Source organism: Dipteris shenzhenensis, chromosome 7, assembly GCF_047967505.1.
Source record: "Dipteris shenzhenensis isolate YYH24624 ecotype China chromosome 7, Dip_SZ_1.0, whole genome shotgun sequence".
In the NCBI taxonomy this organism is placed as follows: domain Eukaryota; kingdom Viridiplantae; phylum Streptophyta; class Polypodiopsida; order Gleicheniales; family Dipteridaceae; genus Dipteris; species Dipteris shenzhenensis.
In genome coordinates this window covers 7,629,886-7,652,302 of record NC_141602.1, presented here as the reverse complement: position 1 = coordinate 7,652,302, position 22,417 = coordinate 7,629,886, and the positions used below count along the sequence as shown (strand labels likewise).

General features: G+C 44.3%; 1 protein-coding gene across 1 annotated transcript; it reads left to right on the top strand.

The window, feature by feature from the left end:
- The first annotated feature begins 15,684 nt into the window (after nucleotides 1-15,684).
- Nucleotides 15,685-20,069, top strand: LOC147899885 (putative laccase-11). The gene is made up of 7 exons (XM_087377590.1): nucleotides 15,685-15,840; nucleotides 16,329-16,480; nucleotides 16,590-16,834; nucleotides 17,002-17,130; nucleotides 17,234-17,823; nucleotides 17,990-18,350; nucleotides 19,902-20,069. The coding sequence occupies exons 1-7, from the start codon at nucleotides 15,706-15,708 to the stop codon at nucleotides 20,030-20,032; spliced, it is 1,743 nt and encodes a 580-aa protein (XP_087233716.1). The 5' UTR covers nucleotides 15,685-15,705; the 3' UTR covers nucleotides 20,033-20,069.
- The last annotated feature ends 2,348 nt before the right edge of the window (nucleotides 20,070-22,417 follow it).

Sequence of the window (22,417 nt, the reverse complement as noted above, 5' to 3'; positions counted from 1 at the left end):
CCCTCCTGCCCCATCTGTCTTAGCCAGCTGCCAACAGGAAGCCCCTTGTGTGCCACCATCCAAAGGAAGTAGGAGATCTTCCTCGGACACCAGCTAGCCCAAAGAGTCTTCTAGAAAGTGCAAAGAAAGACCAAGGATATCCCCTGGGCATACCACCTATGTGCCTGTGTGGGTAGCCCACGCTGAAGAGCCCCAAGAGCACGCCGACCCGTGCATGCACTGTAAGAAAAGAAGGGGGTAGGGTTCTCCGAGGTCTCTGATGGTTGCCAACGCCACTCCCCTGGGTCCCACTTCACCTCTGACAAGGAACAACCCTCCCATATCCAGAGTCTCCAATCCTGGTCCTACATAATGAGGGGGTCTATATCCCATGTCTTCCCTTGCAGCCCTATAATGCAAAGGTGCTGCCAGAGAAGCTGGGGGTCGATCACGGCCTCTCTGCTCTATAGCCGACTGTCATCAGTGATGGAGAAGAAGTATACCGAGGAGTTCGAGAAGAGGCCTACCTGTTAGAGTTAGCTCAAATGTCCACCTCTCATGTAGCCCACCAATATTCTGTGTACCCAATGTTGTAAGGCCCCCATATGAGGAGAAGCCATGATGGGTATCAGATATTGGGAGGGATCCCCAGTTTAGACACTGGAAGGGGTCTTAGAGTAGACCAGATGGTTATGAGACGGCTTAGGAGCCAAGAGTAGATACCCGTCTGCACAAAGGGGGGGTTCGGGGGGGCGATAGCCCCCCCGATAGCAGGGGGTCCGGGGGGCGCAGGCCCCCGGTGGGGGTCTGGGGGCGAAGCCCCCAGCGGCAGGGTCCGGGGGCTACCGGTAGCCCCAGGCCCGACGGTATGACCTATGCGCGATCCTTCATCTGCCCGACGGCATGTTTTCTGAAGGGTCGGTTGGTCTTCCAGGCCGACTGTCTATTAGGCCGACTGCCTATTACAAGGCCGACCGTCAACCACTTACACTATATAAGTGGCCACCCCCTATCATCATATCACCAGTTCTTCATGCTCATAGTCCTCCGTCCAGCATCTGTCTAGATCACCATCGAAGCTCTGTCTGTAGAGCGCACGGGTGGACAGCCAACCATCAGTTGTATCAGCAGTTTGGTATATCAGAATTTTTGTATTCTCTCCAGCTTTCCATCGTGTACTTGCGTTTTGTTGTTATCTTCCGCTGCGTACTATTTTCTTACACTACCACCACCAAAGGAATGCCTCGTGGAGTGAACTGTCCTAGCCACCTCTCATCTCCCGGGAAGAGCTATCCGGTGCCTACGGGAATCCTCCAACCTGCAGGGATGGCAGCATCAATCTCTGCTCGCCGAGCCTGGATCCCACGTGTTGTACCTACTACTGCTGCTAGCTCGCCTGGGCTCAGCTGACTGTAGACATCCCTCTAATCTCGGAGCGAGCACATGGGCCCATGCGCCCAGAGTGCCCAAGGGATATGGGATCTCTCTCCAAGCTGACGACCTGTATCATCTATCACCTGACTGCTCCAGATCAGGGGCTGTCTGTCTGTCTCCTCTGGGCAGCTAGGGGGGACCTGGGAAAGCCTGTGTCGCAACTTCCTCTAGACGAAATGAGGCTATGGAGGAAGGGGGAATGGGGCTGAGTCAAAGGAGCTGAAGTGAAGATCCATCAGATAGAAGGTTGCCAAACACCCCCTCTCTGGGGAGTACACGCACTGAGACCATGCTGTAGCAAGAGCTTCCACGTCTATCCTCCTGGGGTCAGACCGCGGATGACTAGCTTGCCAAGAAGTGCTTGACTCTATAGTTCTGGATCTATGATGCCGAGGCCACCCTCGGCCTGCCCGAACCATCTGAACCAGACCATAGGAAGTTCCGCACTAGTCTCCTCAGCTGGGCTACACAAGACCTCGAGAAACACCACCAAGAGGCCACATACCAAGCAGTGGCAAGAAGGACTTGGTTGACCACAAGGGCCTTGCCTGCCAAGGAAAGCCAAGCCGTGCTCCAGAAAGCAAGCTTTCATCGTATGGAGGCTAGGATCGGCAAGAACTGTTGAGCCGGTGTGATGTCCAGGCCTACCTAGAATCCCAAGTAACGTGTCGTCTGTCCTCTAGGGATCCAGCGAAACCCCAGGAAAATATCCCACTGTGAGTTGGCTCCCGGATCCGTAAGAAAACCAAATGACTTATACCAGTTGATTTTTGCTCCAGCTGCAAGGCAAAAATCTCTATGGATAGTCTCACTCGCTCCACTGACTCGACATCATCCTGCACATATAGGGCTGTGTCGTCTGCATACTCGGAGTCCAGCAGCTCGGCATCCTCTCAAATAGGGAGATGCATCCCGTGAAGACCAGTGGTATGGGCTCGAAGGAAGTGTGTCATGGCCTCCGCAAAAAATAGGAAGAGGTAAGGCGCTAATGGACAACCTTGACGCACCAAGTGCTCGAGTGTGAATCTCTCCCCCATCTTGCCGCTAATGATAACTCGACTGGAGGCCGATCTATAAAGACTAGCAATACCTCTGATCCACTCGTCCGAGAAGCCGAACCGAGCGAGTGTACCTTCCAAGAAGGACCAGTCTACCCTGTCGTACACCTTCTCAAAGTCGAGAAGAAGTATGGCAAGGTGCTGGCCACTATGCTGGGCCCATTTTGTCACCTCTGAGAAAGTGAAGATGTTGTCCCAGATGCTGCAGTCTTGAACAAAACCAGTCTGGGTGTCATGAATCAAGTCATGTAGCAGGGGGCGGATGCAGTTGCTGATCATCTTGGTGAGGATTTTGTAGGTGGTCGGGAGGAGGGTGATTGGGCACCACTGTCTAATCTCCTGGCGGTCCCCCCCTTTGGGGATGAGGCAAATCAGGCTTGTCACAAGGCTCTCTAGCATCTGCCTACTGGAGAAGATGTGTTGGAAAGCTACGAGCAAGGGCCGGTGGATCTGCTCCCAAAAGGTGGTGAAGAAAGCTCTAGAGAGGCCATCCTCACCTGAGCAGTTCTGCCCATCAATAGCACTCACCGCATCCTGCATCTCTGCAACAGTGAAAGGGGCGAGAAGGGCATCGCTCATGCTGGGCTGCATGAGTCACGGTGTAGATCTCCACACCTCCTCCCTGCAAATGTGGCCATGAGGGTCTGGGGGCTCCTGCTAGAATAATGATCTATAGAAGTCTGTCGCCAAGTCCTGGACCTCATCTGGATCTATCCTGACACTACCATCCTGCGCCCTAAGAGAACGGAGCTGTTCCCCTGTTGACCTCTGTCCATGAGTCCTGAAGAACTCTCTGTACATCCTGTCGCCTTTCCTAGCCCAGAACGACTTGGAAGCATGAAATGAAAACTCTGAGCGATGCTGGGTGATCTCCTCTAGTATTCGGGCCCGAACCTCCTACTGTCTGAGCTCCTCAGAGCCTGGAGAAGACTGTTGCATCCTCTGAATCGAGGCGAGATCACGTCTGAGACCCCTCTCTCGTGCCCAACACCACTGTCTGACCTGAATCGCCTCCTCTTGGCAAATGTGGCTAGACTCAACAATCCCCTGAGCTACCTATGCTGCCATATCCCTGGTAGGGTCCCAATCCTGCTCCCATAGGTCCACTATCCTGCTATGAACCGCTGCTCTGGTGTAGATGGAGTCTGGGATCTAGCATGAACGTGGAGGTGAGGACTGAGAGGCTGAGGACTAGGATGACTAGGGCATGGTCTGAAAGTGTCGTCCCTGGAACCACTCCTGACTCTCCTCCTCTGCCAAGCGCCCAATCACTGACATAAAAACGGTCCAGCTGCTCCAGAAGTCTACCTCCCTCCCTTCTGTAACCCCAAGAGAAGTCTAGACTCCCACGCCATCTGCGAAAGGAAGGCTCCCTCCAACTGTCCCGACCTCCCACTGCGAAGAGGAAGGAGTCCCAATCTGTCTGCTTTGCCTAAGCTATACCGAGGAACTCTGGGCCCCTTCCCTACTGATCCTCTAAGGTCTCAAGGTTGTTGAAGTCCCCTCCTACAATCCAAGAGTCCATCTCTGGCAACAGGTCTGTCAAGGATCTCCAAAAAATGGATCTACGTCTGAGATCAGTCGGGGCATAGATATTGAGGATGCCGATGCGGGATCCCTCAATATGCAAGCCCACCCAAATTGCATGTCTTGGGATCAAAGTGCCAAAACCACACACATGCTGAACTAGAGAAGTGTCGATGGAGGTACAGACACACCCGCTCCTCCCCTGCTCGCCAATCGAAGGTTCCAAGTAGGTGTGGAAGTGTCCTGTGAGGACTTTCCCACAAATACTTGTCTGTGAAGCCAAAAGCTTGTGTTCCTGTAGTAGGAGCACATCTACCTTTCCCACCAAGGCTGGCTGGAGCTCCTGTTTGAGCACCATCTTCCTGGGGCCATGGGTGCCTGATGAGTGGAACCCGTTAACGTTCCAAGAGATAATGTGTAAACTCATGAGGAGGGAAGGTGGGCCACAAACAGCTGTCTACTTGTGGTCGAAGTCGAAGTGGTCGGAGGATGTCCTGTGTGGAGACGAAGGCGCTTCTGTGAAGGTTTTGAAGGAGAGGCCAGATCATCTGACCCATCCTCTAAAACCTTCAGTAGAGGGGAAAGGCCCTTCGTCCCATGGTGGTAAGCTCTCTCTAACTAGCTCGATGCCTCTGCCAAGGAGATGTATAGAAGCCCGCAACCTCTGAAGTCCTCTAGGGGCGAAGCTCTTCTGCATAGGCCCACTCCAATGATGGTCTAATAATGACCAAGAGTCAGAAACGTTTGGCGCTGTGGCACCAACACAGACGAACATCACCCTCCTGCCACTGTTGCTGAAGAAGCTCCGCTGCTCTACTACCAATCCAGTCCTGTGTTGAGATATCAAGCTCTACCCCCGATATATCTCATGGATGACTATCATTTATGTCACCGCCTATGTTAGTTGTACTCGTGGTGTAGTTAGACTACCACGTATGTTTTTGGTTTGGGTTCACATATGAACCACGTATTCTAGGTTTGACATATAGGGTATTTCCCTCTTCTATTGTATTGTTGTTGTGTGCAAAAGTGAAGAAAGGCTTCACCCTCCAACCTTGTGTCCTCTCTCTTTTGTGTGTTGTGAAGAAAGCTGAACTTGAGTCTCCTATCTCTCTCCCTTATTCTTTACATGGTATCAGAGCCTTGTTCGTGGTAAGGAGCTCAAGAAAGCAAGCCAAGTTTGTGGTGTCCTGGTAAGAGGACCAGTGTTGCTTTCCTATTTTGAGTTTGGGAGCAAATCTCTGCAGCTAGCACAGCCAGAAGTGCAGGAGTGCACTGTTTCAGATTGAGAGGCCCTTCGCGGTGTGGCGAGAGCGCAGTATATGCTGCGGGATAAGGGCGAAGCCCTTGGTGACTTTATTTTTTTGATTTGAGGCTGTTTCGGGGCCCGTTTTGAAGGCGGAAGTTCTTCGCAGGCACTCAGAAAAAGGCCCTGTTTTTCGCTGTGTGACCACTGCGCGGCTAGTCGGTGGAAAGGTGCGACAAAAATTGCATCGTATGCCTGTGTGCAGAGATATTGGGAGTTGCAGATTCATGCCTGTTACCTGTTGATGCAAAATCGTCACTAGGAAGTGACTGTGTGGTGAAATACCACTTTCGTCAGTGTTGCAGATCTGCCCCTGTGAGGCTTTTTGCAGAAGTTTTGCTATCTGCCCTTGTGAGGCATTTGCTGTGTTTACAGGTTGCTGTTGCAATTCGTGATTTGTAAAATGTCTGAGAATCTGTCTACCATTGTCAGTGAGAAGCTTGACAAGAACAACTTCCAAGCATGGAAGTTCAGGATGACAAACTTCCTCATGGGAAAGGGAGTTTGGGAGTACATCAGTGGTGAAACTGCAGAACCAGTTTTGGGTGCTGCTCCCACTCCTGCTGAATTGAAGGCCTATAAAGAATGGCATGAAAAAGCCAGAAAATGCTTGTATTGGCTGTCTGTTAGCATTTCAGATTCTATGATTGTGCATATACAGGATGTAGAGACGCCTAAGGAGGCATGGGATACATTGGTGAAGCTGTATAGCACAAATACCAAGGCACGAAAGATGCAGCTAAAGCAAGAGTTGCACAATGTGCAAAGGAAAAATCTGAATATAAATGAGTATTCCTTGAAGGTGAAAGGCCTTGTAGATTCTCTTGCCTCCATTGGAGCACCTGTTGATGATGAGGACTTAGTGTCCGTGACCTTGAATGGTCTTGGGAAAGATTATGCACAGTTTCGGACATCCATTGGAGTCCGTGAAACATTTCCTGATTTTCAGGAACTTATTGCTCTCTTGCTGAGTGAAGAGCAAAGGAATGGTGGTTCAGCCACCTCAACTTCTCAAGAGACTGCTTTCTACTCGAATACAGGTAGAGGCAGGGGTAGAGGAAGAGGCCGTTTTGGTGGCCGTGCAGGAAATCAGAACCAACAGCAACAACAAGAAAACCAGTCCTATGGAGGAGGACGTGGTAGTTCTAGAGGCAGGGGGAGCCAAAGAGGCCGTGGTTCATGGCAAAGGAACCAGCAAGTAAATAGCAGCACAGAATGCTATTATTGTGGAAAGCCTGGACACAAGGAGAATACATGCTATAAAAAGCAGAATGACATCAAAAGTGGGAAGTTGCAACAAAGCAACTATGCATCATCAAGTGGGCATGGTGACGACAGAAATGAGCACCTTTTTGTGATGCAGCATATGGTTAACTCCATGTCAGGAGATGCTGCAGCTTGCAATGATGTTTGGTATGTTGATTCAGGTGCCTCTAACCACATGACCAGTCATGGTGAGTGGTTTCATGATGCTAGAAATTTGGATAAGCCAGGTTATGTTGAAACAGGTGATGATACTGCGCACCCAATTACGCAGGTTGGTAAAGTGCCATTGGCTATGCAGGATGGCAAAACGAAGTACTTGGCAGATGTACTTCATGTTCCAAAAATCACTAAGAACCTGGTTTCAGTTGGCCAGATGGTTGAGCAAGGTCTGCAGGTTAGATTTAACCCTGATGGATGCTTTGTTGAGGACTTGAAAAATAAGTGCCGCTTGGTTGCAAAAGGCAACAAAAATGGCAGAATGTTCACCTTGGATGTTGATATGCCTGAGGTGAAAGCTGCTATGTTTGCGCATGGGAGAGGTGTCATTGCAGATATTGAGATATGGCACAAGCGCATTGGGCACGTGAATATACAAAGGCTGAAATCTATGCAAACGAAAAACATTGTTGCAGGTTTGCCTAAATTCAGAGTTGAGGGAATGCAAAAGGTATGTGAAGCATGCCAAATGGGTAAGCAGGCCAGACATGCATTTCCCAAAAATGCTAAGGTGAGCAGAAGACCTTTGGAAGTGATCCATTCAGATGTTTGGACAACCAAAGCTGCTTCTATTGGTGGATGCCATTATTATGTGACGTTTATTGATGACTACACTAGGAAGGTGTGGATTTATTTTATGAAGCACAAAAGTGAAGTGTTCAGCCATTTCAAGGCTTTTAAGGCCATGGTTGAAAAAGAGAAAGGTGTGCATATTAAAGTGCTAAGATCTGATGGAGGGGGAGAGTACTTTTCAGAAGAATTTTGTGAATATCTGAAAGAACAGGGAATTCAAAGGAAGTACTCATGCAAGTCTACCCCTCAGCAGAATGGGGTTGCAGAAAGGAAGAACAGGCATATTGCAGAAGTAGGACGGGCGATCCTAAATGAGAAAAACATGCCTGATTATTTTTGGGCTGAAGCAGTAGCAACTGCTGTTTATATTATGAACAGAACCCCCACTGCAGCTGTCCATGGCATGATGCCTGAAGAAATGTATACAGGCCAAAAACCAGATATTTCTCACTTGAAGGTATTTGGTTGCATAGCTTATGTTCATGTTCCTGATGAGAAGAGAACAAAGCTGGATCCAAATGCAGAAAAATGCATCTTTATTGGATATGCTCAGCACCAGAAAGGGTATCGCTGTTATAACCCTTCCACCCGCAAAATGCAAGTGAGCAGAGATGTTGTTTTTGATGAAATGAGCAGCTGGTATGCACCAACTGTTATGGTAGGAGATGCAGATGCAGGAAATGGGAATGCTGCAATAAATGCAGAGCAGCAATCTCAAGCCTTGAGTGGACCCAGAGAGTCCTCTACTAGTGGATCTAATGCATGGACAGGGAGATTGAGATCTAGTGAATCGTCACATGGCAGCCCTGATAGTGTTGTGCAGGTATCACATAAGGGAAAAGAAAAAGTAGACCATGCTCCAGTGTTTGATGTGTCTGCTAGTAGCTCTCATGTTGATGGAGAGTCAAGCGGCTCTGAAATGAGCCTTGATGAGGAACTTGGGATTCCTTCTGTTGTTACACCTGGTGCAAGGAAAAGTAGGCATGATTTAAAGACCCCTGCAACTTATTTAATTGTACGGAGGTCCACTCGTATTAAGTATCCAGTTGACAGGCTGAGATATGATGGGTATACAGCACATCACTATGCTTATATGGTCAAGGTTCTAGAGGAGCCAGAGCCCACATGTTTTGAGGATGCAGCAGGGCATAAAAATTGGGAAGCAGCTATGGATGAAGAGATGGCTGCCTTGGATGCAAACCACACTTGGGATTTGATGCCTTTGCCTCATGATAAGAAGGCTATTGGCTGCAAGTGGGTTTACAAAGTAAAGCACAATGCTGATGGGTCTGTTAGCAGGTACAAGGCAAGATTGGTTGCCAAAGGTTTTGCGCAGACATATGGAATTGACTATGACGAAACTTTCAGCCCAGTCGCAAGGATGGCAACCGTGAGAGCAGTAATTGCTATGGCTGCTGCAAAGGGATGGTCTTTGCATCAGATGGATGTGAAAAATGCCTTCTTGCATGGTGATTTGCAGGAAGAGGTTTATATGATGCAGCCAGAAGGTTATGAGGATAATTCACACCTCGATTTTGTATGTAGGTTGCGCAAAGCCTTGTATGGCTTAAAACAGGCGCCGAGGGCATGGTCAGACAAGATAGGGCAATATCTTGTCACTATTGGATTTCAGATTTCCAATTCAGATTTTTCACTTTATGTGAAAAGGACAAACAGAGGGATTGTGCTTGTAGTCATCTATGTTGATGACTTGATTATTACAGGTGATAGTGATGCAGACATTAATGAAGTGAAGCTGCTGTTGAAGCAGAAATTTGAGATGAAGGATTTGGGAGAGCTGCGTTACTTCTTGGGCATTGAGGTTATTAGATCCCCGAGTGGGATATGGCTGTTGCAAAGGCAATACGGTTTGGACATGCTGTCCAAATATGGGATGACAGGCTGTAAGCCTATCTCTGTTCCATTGGAGCAGAATGTGAAGCTCAATGCAGAGACAGGTGAGCTTCTTGAAGATATTACTATGTACAGGCGCATAGTAGGTAGCTTGATTTACATGACTATAACCAGACCAGATTTGAGCTATGCTGTGGGGCTGGTGAGTCAGTTTATGCAGGCACCAAGGAAGCCACATTTGGATGCGGCTAGGCGCATACTGCGGTATGTGAAGTCCACATTGCATTATGGACTGTTTTATGAAGCTGGGTGTGCATTACAGGTACATGGATACACAGATGCTGACTGGGCTGGTAGTGTCTCAGACAGGAGATCTACTAGTGGTTTTATGTTTTCCCTTGGGAGTGGTGCCATCAGTTGGAGCAGCAAGAAGCAGCCAACAGTTGCCTTGTCGAGCACAGAGGCTGAGTACAGGGGTGCAGCAATGGCTGCATGTGAGGTAGCTTGGTTACGGAAGCTACTTGCAGATATGGGACAGTCAATTCATGCAGCAGTTGTCATTCATTGTGACAACATTAGCAGCATCATGCTTGCTAATAACCCAGTTTATCATGCTAGAACGAAGCACATTGAGGTGCATTATCACTTTGTGAGAGAGAAGGTTCTAGCTGGTGAGATTGATCTTGTCTATGTCAGCACTGAGGAGCAGGTGGCTAATATTTTTACGAAGGCATTGGGTACCGAGAAGCTTCGCAGATTTAGGAGCTTGCTTGGTGTACGTGAGATGGATTTGAGCTTGAGGGGGAGTGTTGAGATATCAAGCTCTACCCCCGATATATCTCATGGATGACTATCATTTATGTCACCGCCTATGTTAGTTGTACTCGTGGTGTAGTTAGACTACCACGTATGTTTTTGGTTTGGGTTCACATATGAACCACGTATTCTAGGTTTGACATATAGGGTATTTCCCTCTTCTATTGTATTGTTGTTGTGTGCAAAAGTGAAGAAAGGCTTCACCCTCCAACCTTGTGTCCTCTCTCTTTTGTGTGTTGTGAAGAAAGCTGAACTTGAGTCTCCTATCTCTCTCCCTTATTCTTTACATTGCTGGGTCTGGTCTCGTATCGTCTCCCAAACATTTTCATTCGTCCATTGCTCATTCCCTTCACTGGAGATAGTGAAGGAATAGCTAGGACCATCGTGCGGAGCAAGGATGGACACCTTACCCTCCGCCCCCTTGCGGAGGAAGAAGATGTGGATGTCCAGGCATGCGGGAAAGGAGCCAATACCCACTGCATTCACGTAGTCCCAAGGACCTGCTCGATAAAACTCCAATGGAAGAGCTCTAGGAGCAGCCCTTGGGCATGGGGACGAAGATGAGTAACCGCCATATCGCTTGACTAACTACGAACTCCCGAGGTGGGGGAAGGGAAAGGAAATGGAAGGGGAGAGGTATGGGGAAGCGGGGGGGAAGAAGGTGGGGACTAAAGGGGTGGCGGGGGATAGGAGGAGAAAGAGAGGGGGAGGTGAGGTGAGTGGAGCGGAGCGAGGCAGGGGGGTGAGGTGAGGTGAGCGGAGCAGAGCAGTGCGAGGCGGGGTAAGGTGAGGTGAGCGGAGCAGAGCGAGGTGGGGTGAGGTGAGTGGAGCTTGGTGGGGTGAGGTGAGTGGAGAGGGGGTGAGGTGAGTGGAGCGGGCGGAGTGGAGCGGAGCAGGTCGAGGCGGGGTGGGGTGAGGTGTGCGGAGCGGAGTGGAGAGGAGCCAGGCGGGGTGAGGTGAGTGGAGCTTGGCGAGGAAAGGGGAGGAGCGATGGGCGGAGGATGAGGAGAGGGGGGCAGCTAACTGCACACAGCAGCAACTGACGGAGGGAGAGGGAGGGCCGCGCAACATGCGAAGGGGGGTTAGACAGGGAACAAAGGGGGAGGGAGCTCGCAGGAGCTGATTATAGGCTTTTAATGTATATCCGACCAACTCATCTCATAGTGGCCTTTTTACATAACCCTATGAGCCATAATTATCAAAGAAGGCATCATCATCTTTCTCTTCATCCAACAACCTCTCTCTGAACAGGTCATGTAAGTCCATCTTTTCATCATCATCAACTGGGACATTATGATCCTCAAGGTAATCATCCATGTCATCAGTGTCCTTGTGCTCTATCTCTTTTTCATAGCCTGTGGTTAGATCTGCTTGAAGCTGAAAATAAGCCATGAAATGCTTGTTTTCAATAATATTTGTGGAGTTGCCTTTTCTGAGGAGATCCTCAAAATAAATATCCCATCCTGCACAAGGTGACCTCCCAACCTGCCGATAGCAAATTCTCCATCATGGTAAGCAAGAGACTCCCACTTTTTGCAGGACTTCCATGGTTGTTTTTTTGATAATGTATAGACCTGGGAATATCTTGCTCTTCTAGCATCAATCTCAAATTATTTGAATTCCCTCTTATGTCCTTTTGTAAGGAGTGATCAGGGTTGGGACTCTGCATACACAAGAAGAATGATTCAAGAGATTGAATCGCTATGCCACATTCTCTCTTGCCTCTCTTTGCTGCATAAACATCACTATAGATCTTCAAATCTGATGAATATGCTCACTGTAGAGTAACCTGCATGGATTCTTTGTCTTTTTTATCAACAAAAATGACAATGTTGCAAATTGCCACTTTACTAATGGTGGTATATACTATTCTATCAATGAAGTTATGGATATCATCACTAGAAACTTCATTGATAAAGAATAGTTGTGGCTTATCCCATGCTGACTTATTCTTGATGAAGTCATCTTCTAAAACTCCCCTGAAGTTCACAAGCTTTCTAGACTCTGCCGTAACCTCTACATTGAATTGAAAGCTTTGGTGCATATCTGTCGGCATCCTTATCTCACTGATTAATCTTTCCACATATGCAACCACCTGTTGTGGGATTTCTTTTCTCATGTAAGAGATTACTATTTCTGACCCATCTTCATCCTTTTTAATCCACGTGTTTTCCCATAGCTTTACCTTGGGAGTTGACAAAGAAGCTATATGGTTGACCACATTATAGTCAATGTTACAATGAGTAAGTGGAATTTGTTTCTCTAACAGCAAATACTTAATGGCACAATGTACTGCATCACGCCTCACCTGTACATTGATGCATTCTTCCATGCAGCCAGTTGTGTCAAAGACAGATAAATATTTAGTGTTATCTCTGGAGAGTTGAAGTCCAGGGATGTTTTGACAATGGATGATATGAAACATCGAATTGGAAAAAAAATCATAGGCTCTCAAAAGGAAGACTTATAAGTGGCTATCCTAGAGAGGATAGTAGAGTGGAGAGCATTCATAGAGCCACATTTGAAACAAGGAGATGATGCACTATGTGGACACACAAATCCACACTACTTCTGGTTTAGCATGCATGACAAAACTCTAGTGATGTAGTGGAAGTACTACTTAGTGGACAGCGATCATTTATGGAGTGCGCCATATGCGTTACTAGAACAAATAACCCCGTTTGAGGAGACAACATTAGTTTCACAAAAAACAAAGCACTTGACATGGATGAAATTAAAGGCTTGCAAGCATTTATTTCTCATGTTAGGAGTATGATGCAAAAATACCCAGAGCAGTCTGAGAAAAATATGGAGATAATTATAGCAAATGAATCTCTTGGCAAATATCTAAAAGAGCAAGGAAGTTTACTGAGCATAGAATACTTAGATCTATTTTGGATGCAACAAATTGAGGCATTTGAAGATTTCGCATTTGCTAGAGATTCCACTATAGCTAAAGATATGGAAGAAGCTAAGAAATGCCTTTTTCATCGTAAATTTTGTGGTAGCAAGGGTGATAAGCCATGCCACTCTTTGTACCATCAAATGAAATCCAAGAGGGACTTTTTGTTGTTGCCAATTGTGTAGCAAATCCAAATATGGAATTAGAATTGGATGATCACGGGGGACCAATTTGGGTCGCAAAGGTTGCTCAGATAGCAAGGGATGTAATGGGAATCCCTAGCATATTCATAGCATTATGTTATGAACCCAAACCATTAAAAAATCTCCCAAAGAGATATCCAATGAAACAGATTTATGAGGGTTATTTGGAAAAGAAACAGGCATGGGTTCCAAATAAAGTGGGTTTGGCTGAAGTGGAGGTGAGTAGCATCATCCATTTTTGGAAATCAAGGACTTAAAATCTTAAAAAGAAGCATGGGTATGATGTGGAAAAAAGTATCATGATCCCTGACAGCAGCCTCGCACATATCAAACATTGTTTGGGTATACTTGATCCGATTAAAGATGCGATAACTGAGTCTACTGACTCTACTAACTCAGAAAGAGATTCTGAAGGATAAGAGTAGATATGTCCCTATGTGGCAGTCCCCTCTCGATGATCTTATACATCATTTTCCAAAATGCTGTATCTTTACACCACTTCTATGTTGATATGAACAACTCTTGAATTCTATCTATTAATAATGATTAAGTTTAAATTAAGAAATTAATTATTAATTAATCAAAAAATTAGTTAGTAATAAAAGTAAGTAATAATTAATGAATTAACAAAAATTAGTAATAGAAAAGGATTAGTAATAAAAATTTATTGATAATTAAAAAATTAATAGAAATCAATAGAAAAATAACTAAAAATTAGCTAGTGATAGAAGGCTCAAGCATTAGGTGGACATGTAAAGATCAAGCCCTATGTGGCCACATATTAAGGAGTGTGTCACCTGTGGCCCCTCACATTCACTTTCCCGCTCACTATACCTACACCTTTGCTTCCATAGATCATAATTTGTAGAGATAGATATATAAGTGTTGTAAAAACACCCTTTTTTGAGTCTACTAGGTCAATATCAAGTGGAGATGATTGGGTCCAAAACAAGAGAAAAAGTCCAAAAACTATGAATACAGTGTTTTGTTTGCTCTATTTTCTTCTCTAGTTGCTTGTTTGTAGAAAGGCTTCCCCTTGTAAATTTGATTTGTGGTGACTAGAGCACTAACCAAAGCAATCCAACCCATGGTTACTTTGAACTAACCTAGGTCAAAAGCCTATCTGCCATGTATCAATTTTTAAACCAATCACCGAAGTTTGAATGTCTTGTGAAGGTTTTTGCAGAAGGTGGCAGTGGCGACGGAGGCAGTGGCAGCGTCGTGGGAGTGTCCATGGATTTATCATTTGCATGTGTCGATGGAAGCTTTATGAGGAGGCACAGCTAGAGGCATAGCTTGGCAGCTAGCTTACCATGAGCGAGGCTTGTCTTCTACTCAATGTACTGTTTGCAGCCACAAAGTTAGCATGGGTGGAAGCAAGAGTGACAGTGGGTGAGATTTTCTACATATCCCAAAAAATGGGCTAAGGATGTTGGTGCTGCAGGTGAGCTTGCTTCATTTCTGGCTTCCTCATTGGTGCTGGCTATGCATGCACACTGCCCTACTGAGGTCGTTGCTTGTTGTAGGTGCACTGGAGGAGTTTTTTCATCGATGGAGGTGCTAGAGTGTAGAAGGACAAGGTTGGAACATAGGAACTACCAAGGATGGGGGGTTCGTGCTGACAGACCTTATCATAAGATCAGTATTTGGGAAAAGCGAGCATCAACTTATCATCCATCTTGTGAAAATGTGAAATTGATTAGTTTGATTGTTATCCAATAAGAAACTACTTGGTTAGAGTGTTATATTTTTTGTTTTAGTGCCATCCAATATCCAGTTAGATTTTCAGTTGGCTAGTTCAATAGGAAACTAGGTCTTGTGTTTTCTGCAACACGGCCTAGGTGCAATGAGACTGATGAAAACGGGGTTTATTATTTTTTGATTTCAATTTTAATATTAGCTTTAGCCTGCAATGCCTAAAATTCCAATGGCAAGCTTTAAATTTTCATTTGCCAAAAACTGATTTTTTTTTTTGCATCTTTCTTTTTCCTTTGCCTGGGAGAATTTTTCTAATATTGGAAATTTGAGGAGGTTTTCATTCTCGTAGAGTCCTTTGCTAGAAGATAAGGGGTCGGCAAGACCGGGCCCCTAACCCAGATTGGCGGAGGATGTGACGTAGGGGGAAATAGAAGTGTAGGCGGGAGGGGAGGGGGCGTCTGAGCCTGAGAGGTAGGACGGTGGTGAAAAGGTCTAAGGACCAGCTGTTTTTATTTATTTATTATTATTATTGAAGATCTAAGGATCAGCTGTTGGGCCGCGTTGAGCAAGCGACAAGTAGTCAGGACCAGAAGCAAGCAAGTTATAGAAGAGCGAAAGTGGAAGCTGAGAAGTCTTGTATATGCATGAGAATTAGTGCGACGGCAATAAAAGCGCTAATTAAACAAGAGCTTCACGTTGAATGCACGGTTCCCACGTACCACCACCCCCCATGAAACTTGGACTTTTTCACGTAACGCGCCTACGTTCAACTACCACCCTCCCCATGTATATTTCTTCGCAGCTCATCCCTCACTCCTCTGTCTCCATCACCTCACATCCAATCTTCCCCTTCCTTCCACTCTCGCCATCGCTATGCCCCAACTAGCTCCCCTCCCTCCTCGCAGCTGGGGCCTCCTCGTTATTCTCTCTCTCCTCACCGCACCCTCGGCTTTCGCCTATGCTGCTCCTTCCCAGACCCCCACTCAGACCCACTACCTCGATTGGAAGGTCCGTCCCTTTCGACGTGCTCTGCTTCTATTACCCCCACTTATCCTAAGCTGGATTAATCCTTGCTACAGTGGTGGTTTGAGAGTCTCATTTGAGAGTCAGGCTGGTGCTTGGAAGACGGATATGAAGTTTGTTTGTAAGGTTTCCCGGCATCTGGTCTGGATGGTCTGAGCGTCCTGCTTACTGTTAGAAGCTGCGCGCTAGCTGTAGAGTGTCCAAGAGCTTCACTGTGTCTCGAATGCGTCATTGATGCCGGACATGTTCATTTGTCAGTTTGTGCGACTCATATCGTAGCGAGAGGCCACCTAGCTATTGAAAGTTTCATTTTGGATATGTTTTGAATCCAAACAGCTCGACATTTCCTAGAGCCTAATTACTCTCATGATCTGCAGCTTGAGTTACCAAGAAATCACGAACTATATGGTGATAACGCTCTATCAGGATGCTTATGTTGTCAGTCACTGATGAGCTTTCCTTTTTTGCCCCAGGTGCAATATACGAACGTCACTCGTCTTTGCCATACGAAAACGCTTGTCTCTGTAAATGGTCAATTCCCGGGTCCGACAGTTTATGTGAGGGAAGGTGACAGTGTCATCGTCAATGTTACGAACCTTGTCCCATATAATATCACAATTCACTGGTAATAAGCTTAACGTTTTCTAGCTCGACCGCAATGTGTCTCCGATCTCTAGAGATCGAACGCGGTGCTCGCATTTAATATCTGTAATAACCTGAATGCTGTTGTGAAGGCATGGTGTGCGTCAACTTCTTACCGCGTGGGCGGACGGACCTTCCTATATTACGCAGTGTCCAATTCAGACAGGTCACTCATACGTCCACAAATTCCAGATTCTCGACCAAAGAGGTACTCTTTTCTGGCACGCACATATCAGCTGGCTGCGAGCGACGGTACATGGAGCCTTCATCATGCTTCCCAAGGATAATGTCGTCTATCCCTTCACGTCACCAGCGACAGAAATCCCGATTCTCGTAGGTATGTTTGAGGATCCTCCATGCCATCACTAGTGTTCACTGTGCCGTCCGTCGGTCGAATGAGGCCCAGGCATTTCTATCTGCGATTACAACGAAGTAGCAATGCAAGGAAGCTCAGATGGATTCAGATTGCAATTTTTTATTTGCTAATAAAGGCATGCTTTCCAGGGGAATGGTGGAATGCCAATGTCGAAGACGTAATCGCACAAGCACTGCAGACGGGCAGTGCATACAACATCTCGGACGCTGTGACAATCAATGGACAACCAGGCGCACTGTACAACTGCTCACTCGCTGGTAAGCAGCCTGAAATGTGCGGCTCTAATATACTAATATATCGATGCTACTAGGTAACAGAAATTTGTTGGATGATAGTCATTTCGCTCCACTGCCTTCGCAGATACGCCGGTTTTCAATGTTACGAAAGGGAATACGTATCTCTTGCGAATCATCAACGCTGCCGTGAACTTTCAGATGTTTGTGGGAGTTGCAAATCATACCCTTACAGTGGTGGAGGTAGACGCGGAATATTCCCAGCCTTTACAGACGGACATCGTTGTTCTTGCCCCTGGGCAGACAACAAACGTTCTCCTCACGGCAAATCAACCCGTCGGACAGTATTTTATTTCGGCTTCCATCTACTCGCCTGCAAGTGACATCTTTGTTCCCTTTCCAGAAACGCCCGCCACTGCTATACTTCGATACGCTGGAGCTAGCAATGTTGCATCCTCCAGCTTGGCGTTACCAAGTTTTCCAGTTTATAATAACACTGCCTATGTCGCCAATTTCACCCAGAGTTTGAGGGGGCAGAGTTATTCTAAGGGTTTCTACTACTACGATGTGCCAAAGACCATTGATGAAGATTTGTTCTTCACCATTGGATACGCTTTGCAGCCTTGCAGTACCTGCTCGAGCAATTTCAAAGGCTATCGTTTGGCGGCATCCGTAAACAATGTTACCTTCAAGACTCCGCAAAGATCACTGCTTCAGGTAGTTCTTTTCTCCAGGTCTTTGCTCCTATGACTTGTTAGTTTTGAGCTTTAAGTGCGAATTTTTAAATCCTTAAGAGTGTAGACTTCAGACATCAGCAAACTTTCACGCGGTCTGTCGTGAAGGTTATGTTTTGACCCATAGGTTAATTAATCTTCTGTCACAGGCTTACTACAATCAAATCAACGGTGTCTTTGGATCGGATTTTCCGGACGAGCCTCTGTTTCAGTATAATTACACTGGTGTAAATCCAGAAGACAAGCAATCGGTGGTGGCAACTAAGGTTAAGGTTCTCAATTTCGGCTCGAACGTCCAAATAATTTTCCAAGATACTGCCACACTATTCTTTGAAAGCCATCCTATCCACTTGCACGGCCAGAATTTCTACATTGTGGGAACCGGCTTCGGGACTTATAACGCAACTACTGATCCTGCCAATTTTAACCTGAAGAATCCTCCATCCAGGAATACAGTTGCAGTGCCTCCCGGAGGCTGGGCTGCCGTTCGCTTCAGAACAACAAATCCAGGTACATTTAAATTTTACAGCTTCGGTCGGTTTCTTGTGCGTTCTCCAGATGGTACCAATACTTAAAAGTGTTTTGTGACGTGCATATATGTTTTATATGTATGACAAGGGTCCCGTGCCCCCATTTTCTACACCTCTTTCCTCCTTGATTAATAGTTAAGGATGTTCACAGTCTTTTAAATGTGACTCTAGTCCCCCCATTTTCTAGAGCTCTTTCCTCCTTAATTAATGAGCTCTATCTAGTCTCGCGCATGTTTTACATCTAGTCCCCGCATTTTCTAAAGTTCTTTCCTCCTCTTTCTTTTTTTTTTGGTTTCAAAGGAAGAATAATTATATTAGACAACATGTCATGCTTCGTGCTCAACAATCTCTAAAGTTGTAAATGCCATTCGAATGAACTTTGTCAAATACTCTTTGATGAAAGTCTTGAGGAAGCTTCGTGCTCAAGAATGGTTTGCAGATTGAGTGAACTCCAGATTTCAAATTTGGCTCATGTGTCTCAACTTTAGAGGGAAAACCTGGTTTTTGCTTCATCCTTTTCTTGGAGTGAGGGCCAATAGAAAATGGTTGTTGGTCAGCTTTGACAGGGATAGAGTGGTTCACAAACCACCCCTCCCGTGTGAACAGGTCCTAAAATACAACAAAGTTTTGAAACGTCCCTATTTGCTGTATGGTAGCCACCACACAGGATATTGCACCCATTAAGTATCCCTTTATCATGTAGCAAAGCTTGCTTCCAATTCATTATGATGAGAGAAATGTTCCCTATGGAGACAGAGTCGAATGACCTCCATACAGGGCGGATAATTGGGCATCCCCAAAAGAGATAATAATGGTCTTTCATGTTGGCAAAATAAAATTTGTAGACGAGAGATACATCCTTCCATTTGTAAAGTCGATTTTTAGTAGAGAACTTGCAAAACAATAGTCTCCATAGAAAAAAAATTCTTTCAATTGGATGGTGTACCTAACGACATCCTTCTCAATTTGTGAGCTCAAACGTAGATTGAATCATAAGGAGCATATGGCCTCCAGGCAAGTCGAGCACTAATTGGGATGTTTGTTGTATACAACAAAGAGAAACCCTATAGGTCGGTAACATGGTCTAGGCCTTGAACCTTTGCATTAACCCAGTCCCCTAAATTGATTGGCTAATATGTAACTTTAACTTGAGTGATTTGCATGAGAGCATCACACTTTGGCCCTATGTCAAGCCTTAGAACATCTGCCTAATGATCATGACATTAAGAACCATTGGCAATTAAGAAAGAGGATGACTACAAATAAGGGGCAAGGACCTCTATTAACTTAATGAGCTCTATCTTGTCCCCTCATTTTCTAGAGCTCTTTCCTCCTTAACTAATACTCTCCATTGCTTTCCTGCTCATTCCTTTCAAGTCTCTCCTCCCCTGTTTTCACCCTTGCTTCTCCTCCCATTTCATCCCTCTCCTCTATGAAATTGATTTCATGCTTTATGTTACTCCCTAATAGAGTATAGAGGTGCTTTGCCTAATTGTTTAGTTGGAAAATTGAGCTTTGGCTCCTTGTGCAGGGGTATGGTATATGCATTGCCACTTTGATTTGCATAGCTCATGGGGCATGTCAATGGCCTTCATTGTGAAAAATGGCAATACAAGTCAAGCGATACTGCCACCTCCTCCAAGTGATCTTCCTCCTTGTTAGCCACCTAGTATATGTACATAAGGTTTTTTTATTTTTCAGAAAGCTCAAAGGATTTTTTACTTTTTTGACTGCACAAAGAATCTTTTATTTCTCATGATTGGGATAATGATGACGATGGAATTTTTAGTCATTTCAACCCATCTACGAATTCCCAAGCAAGTCTTATTGATGTAACAACACAGATGCTATAGAAGCATTCATAGCTAGTATGCCTAACCTTGCATGAACAATGCAATGTTGTCTTAATAATAAATGGGAGTGATTATGGATGATCGAGTTTTATGATGGTCTTATGATAACTCATTTGAAAAATGAGCAATAAAGAACACTGAAAATTCAATAAGAGAAGTAATTTAGAAGTACATTAATATGGTTTATGACAAGGAAAAGCTCATTGAAGTAGTGCATCAATATAAGCACATGTGCCAAAGCATTTGGCCTTTGTTATGATTCTTCCTCACTTTCAATTCTTGCAATTAAAAAGTATACAATTAAATCTATTCAAGAAAGAGAATCGGATGATGATAAATGACACCCGTATTAAATGCTATGATAGCATTGACATAAAATAGCAAGTCATGAAAAACAATAACGAGTCATGAGTTATCATTTGCAAGAAGCTATTATGATTTTTCACTAGTCTTAAGTATTGATCAATTTTATAGTTTTTTGGAGACATTAATGAGAACTATTTTTTCATAACTTTTACAAAATAAGCATAGTTTCAAACTTCTTTTGAAAAATGAACATATTGTTAATTGAAAGATGAAAAAGTTTTTACTTTTCACATCAAATGACAAATTGAAAAAAACAAGATCAATGATACGATCTAATATTCTTTGAAACCGCTAATAATTCATGCATGTCTACATAAAGTATAATACATTACTTACTTAGAATTACCAAAATGTGCTTTTGCTTTTACAAAAACTTCATCCCAATCATTGAAGTTCATCCTTATCATTGAATTAGCGAATGTATGTGGTGTTAAGATAAGTAGGTATATGTTATCCATCTCGGGGGGGTCACTATGTATAAACCCTCTATATCACGTGTGTTCAAGGCCTATATTTAACGTCCCTTATCTGTAAAAAATTTCATTAATAAAATGTACCCCTTTTCTATACAAATCTGTAAATTTTTTCCAAAACTATTTTAAATAGTCCCTTATGTATATTTATTTCTGTAAATTTTAGAAATAAAAAAAATCCTTTTGTTGAACTCACGTGATAGGGTTACATATGATGAGTGACCCCCCCGAGTTATCCATAGACAAAGAAGAGGCTTGTTGAAAGAAAATATTTCGATAGATGTAGAAAGAAAATCAAATATCTGAACGGTCAAATTTTAGACGATTGTAAGTAGTATAATTTAGTTGTTTACTTTATTTTGATCTAAATATGAATCATGTAGATGAAAACTGTTGTCCTTTTTAAAAATGATGTAAATCTAGATTCTGGAATTCACTTTGTTGTGATAAAATTAAACATATAAAAAATTCCATCAATGAAACAAAATTTTTATCTGAAAAAATGAAAATTTCTAAGATGAATGAATATAAATGTCATTCTAGTATAATGAAAAACATTTCATCAAGTAAAACTTTCAACGGAGAATTTTCATCAGCGAAATTTTTTTTCCATTGGCAGAATTGTTTTCTTGTTGATGGATTTTGGGATTCCCGAATCTAGTAGGATTCTGAAATCCCAAATTTCATCGATAGAAAAAAAAAATCCATCGATGAAATTTGGGATTGCAGAATCCCATTTGATTCTGGAATTCCAAAATTCATAAACAAAAAAAATTTCATTGACAGATTCAAATTTTTATCGACAAAAAAGGATTCCCATCAACGGAAAAAGTTTCAATCTGCCGACAGAAAGAGATTCCCGTCGACGGAAAAGGATTTTTGTCGATGGAAGTTTTACGTGACGAAGTTTTTTGAACAATATTTCTGTTCATTCGTAAATCGAAATTCATTGTTTTTCATATGAAATTTTGGTTCTAGATTGAGAATACTTTACTTTTTTTCATACAAAAAAATCATTATATTCACGCTTGTCAACATAGTGGATTTCAAAATCCAAAACTTCATGAATTTTTCAGAAAGACAATTGCTAGCATACTTATGCTTCCAAATCTAATCTTTTTAAACTAAAAGCTAAACTTTCACAAAGGCTAGAGCTCTGAATCCGAACCAATAGACCGAAACATAGTAAATGATAAATTGTACTAATCAAGACCGTTAACTATTCGACCATTTGAGTTGTTGGGCTTTTACCTAAATCTAGAGACATGCTTGTTTTGAATAAACCTCTTCTATGGTCGTGGACTCCATATATACCTATCCATCGTAATGTCAAAATATATTAAAATGCAAACATT

Coding starts and splice junctions, on each gene's coding strand:
- LOC147899885 (XM_087377590.1), top strand. CDS start 15,706: ATGCCCCAACTAGCTCCCCTCCCTCCTCGCAGCTGGGGCCTCCTCGTT. Junction 17,824..17,989: donor CGCAAAGATCACTGCTTCAG/GTAGTTCTTTTC, acceptor CTTCTGTCACAG/GCTTACTACAATCAAATCAA. Junction 18,351..19,901: donor CTTCAGAACAACAAATCCAG/GTACATTTAAAT, acceptor CTCCTTGTGCAG/GGGTATGGTATATGCATTGC.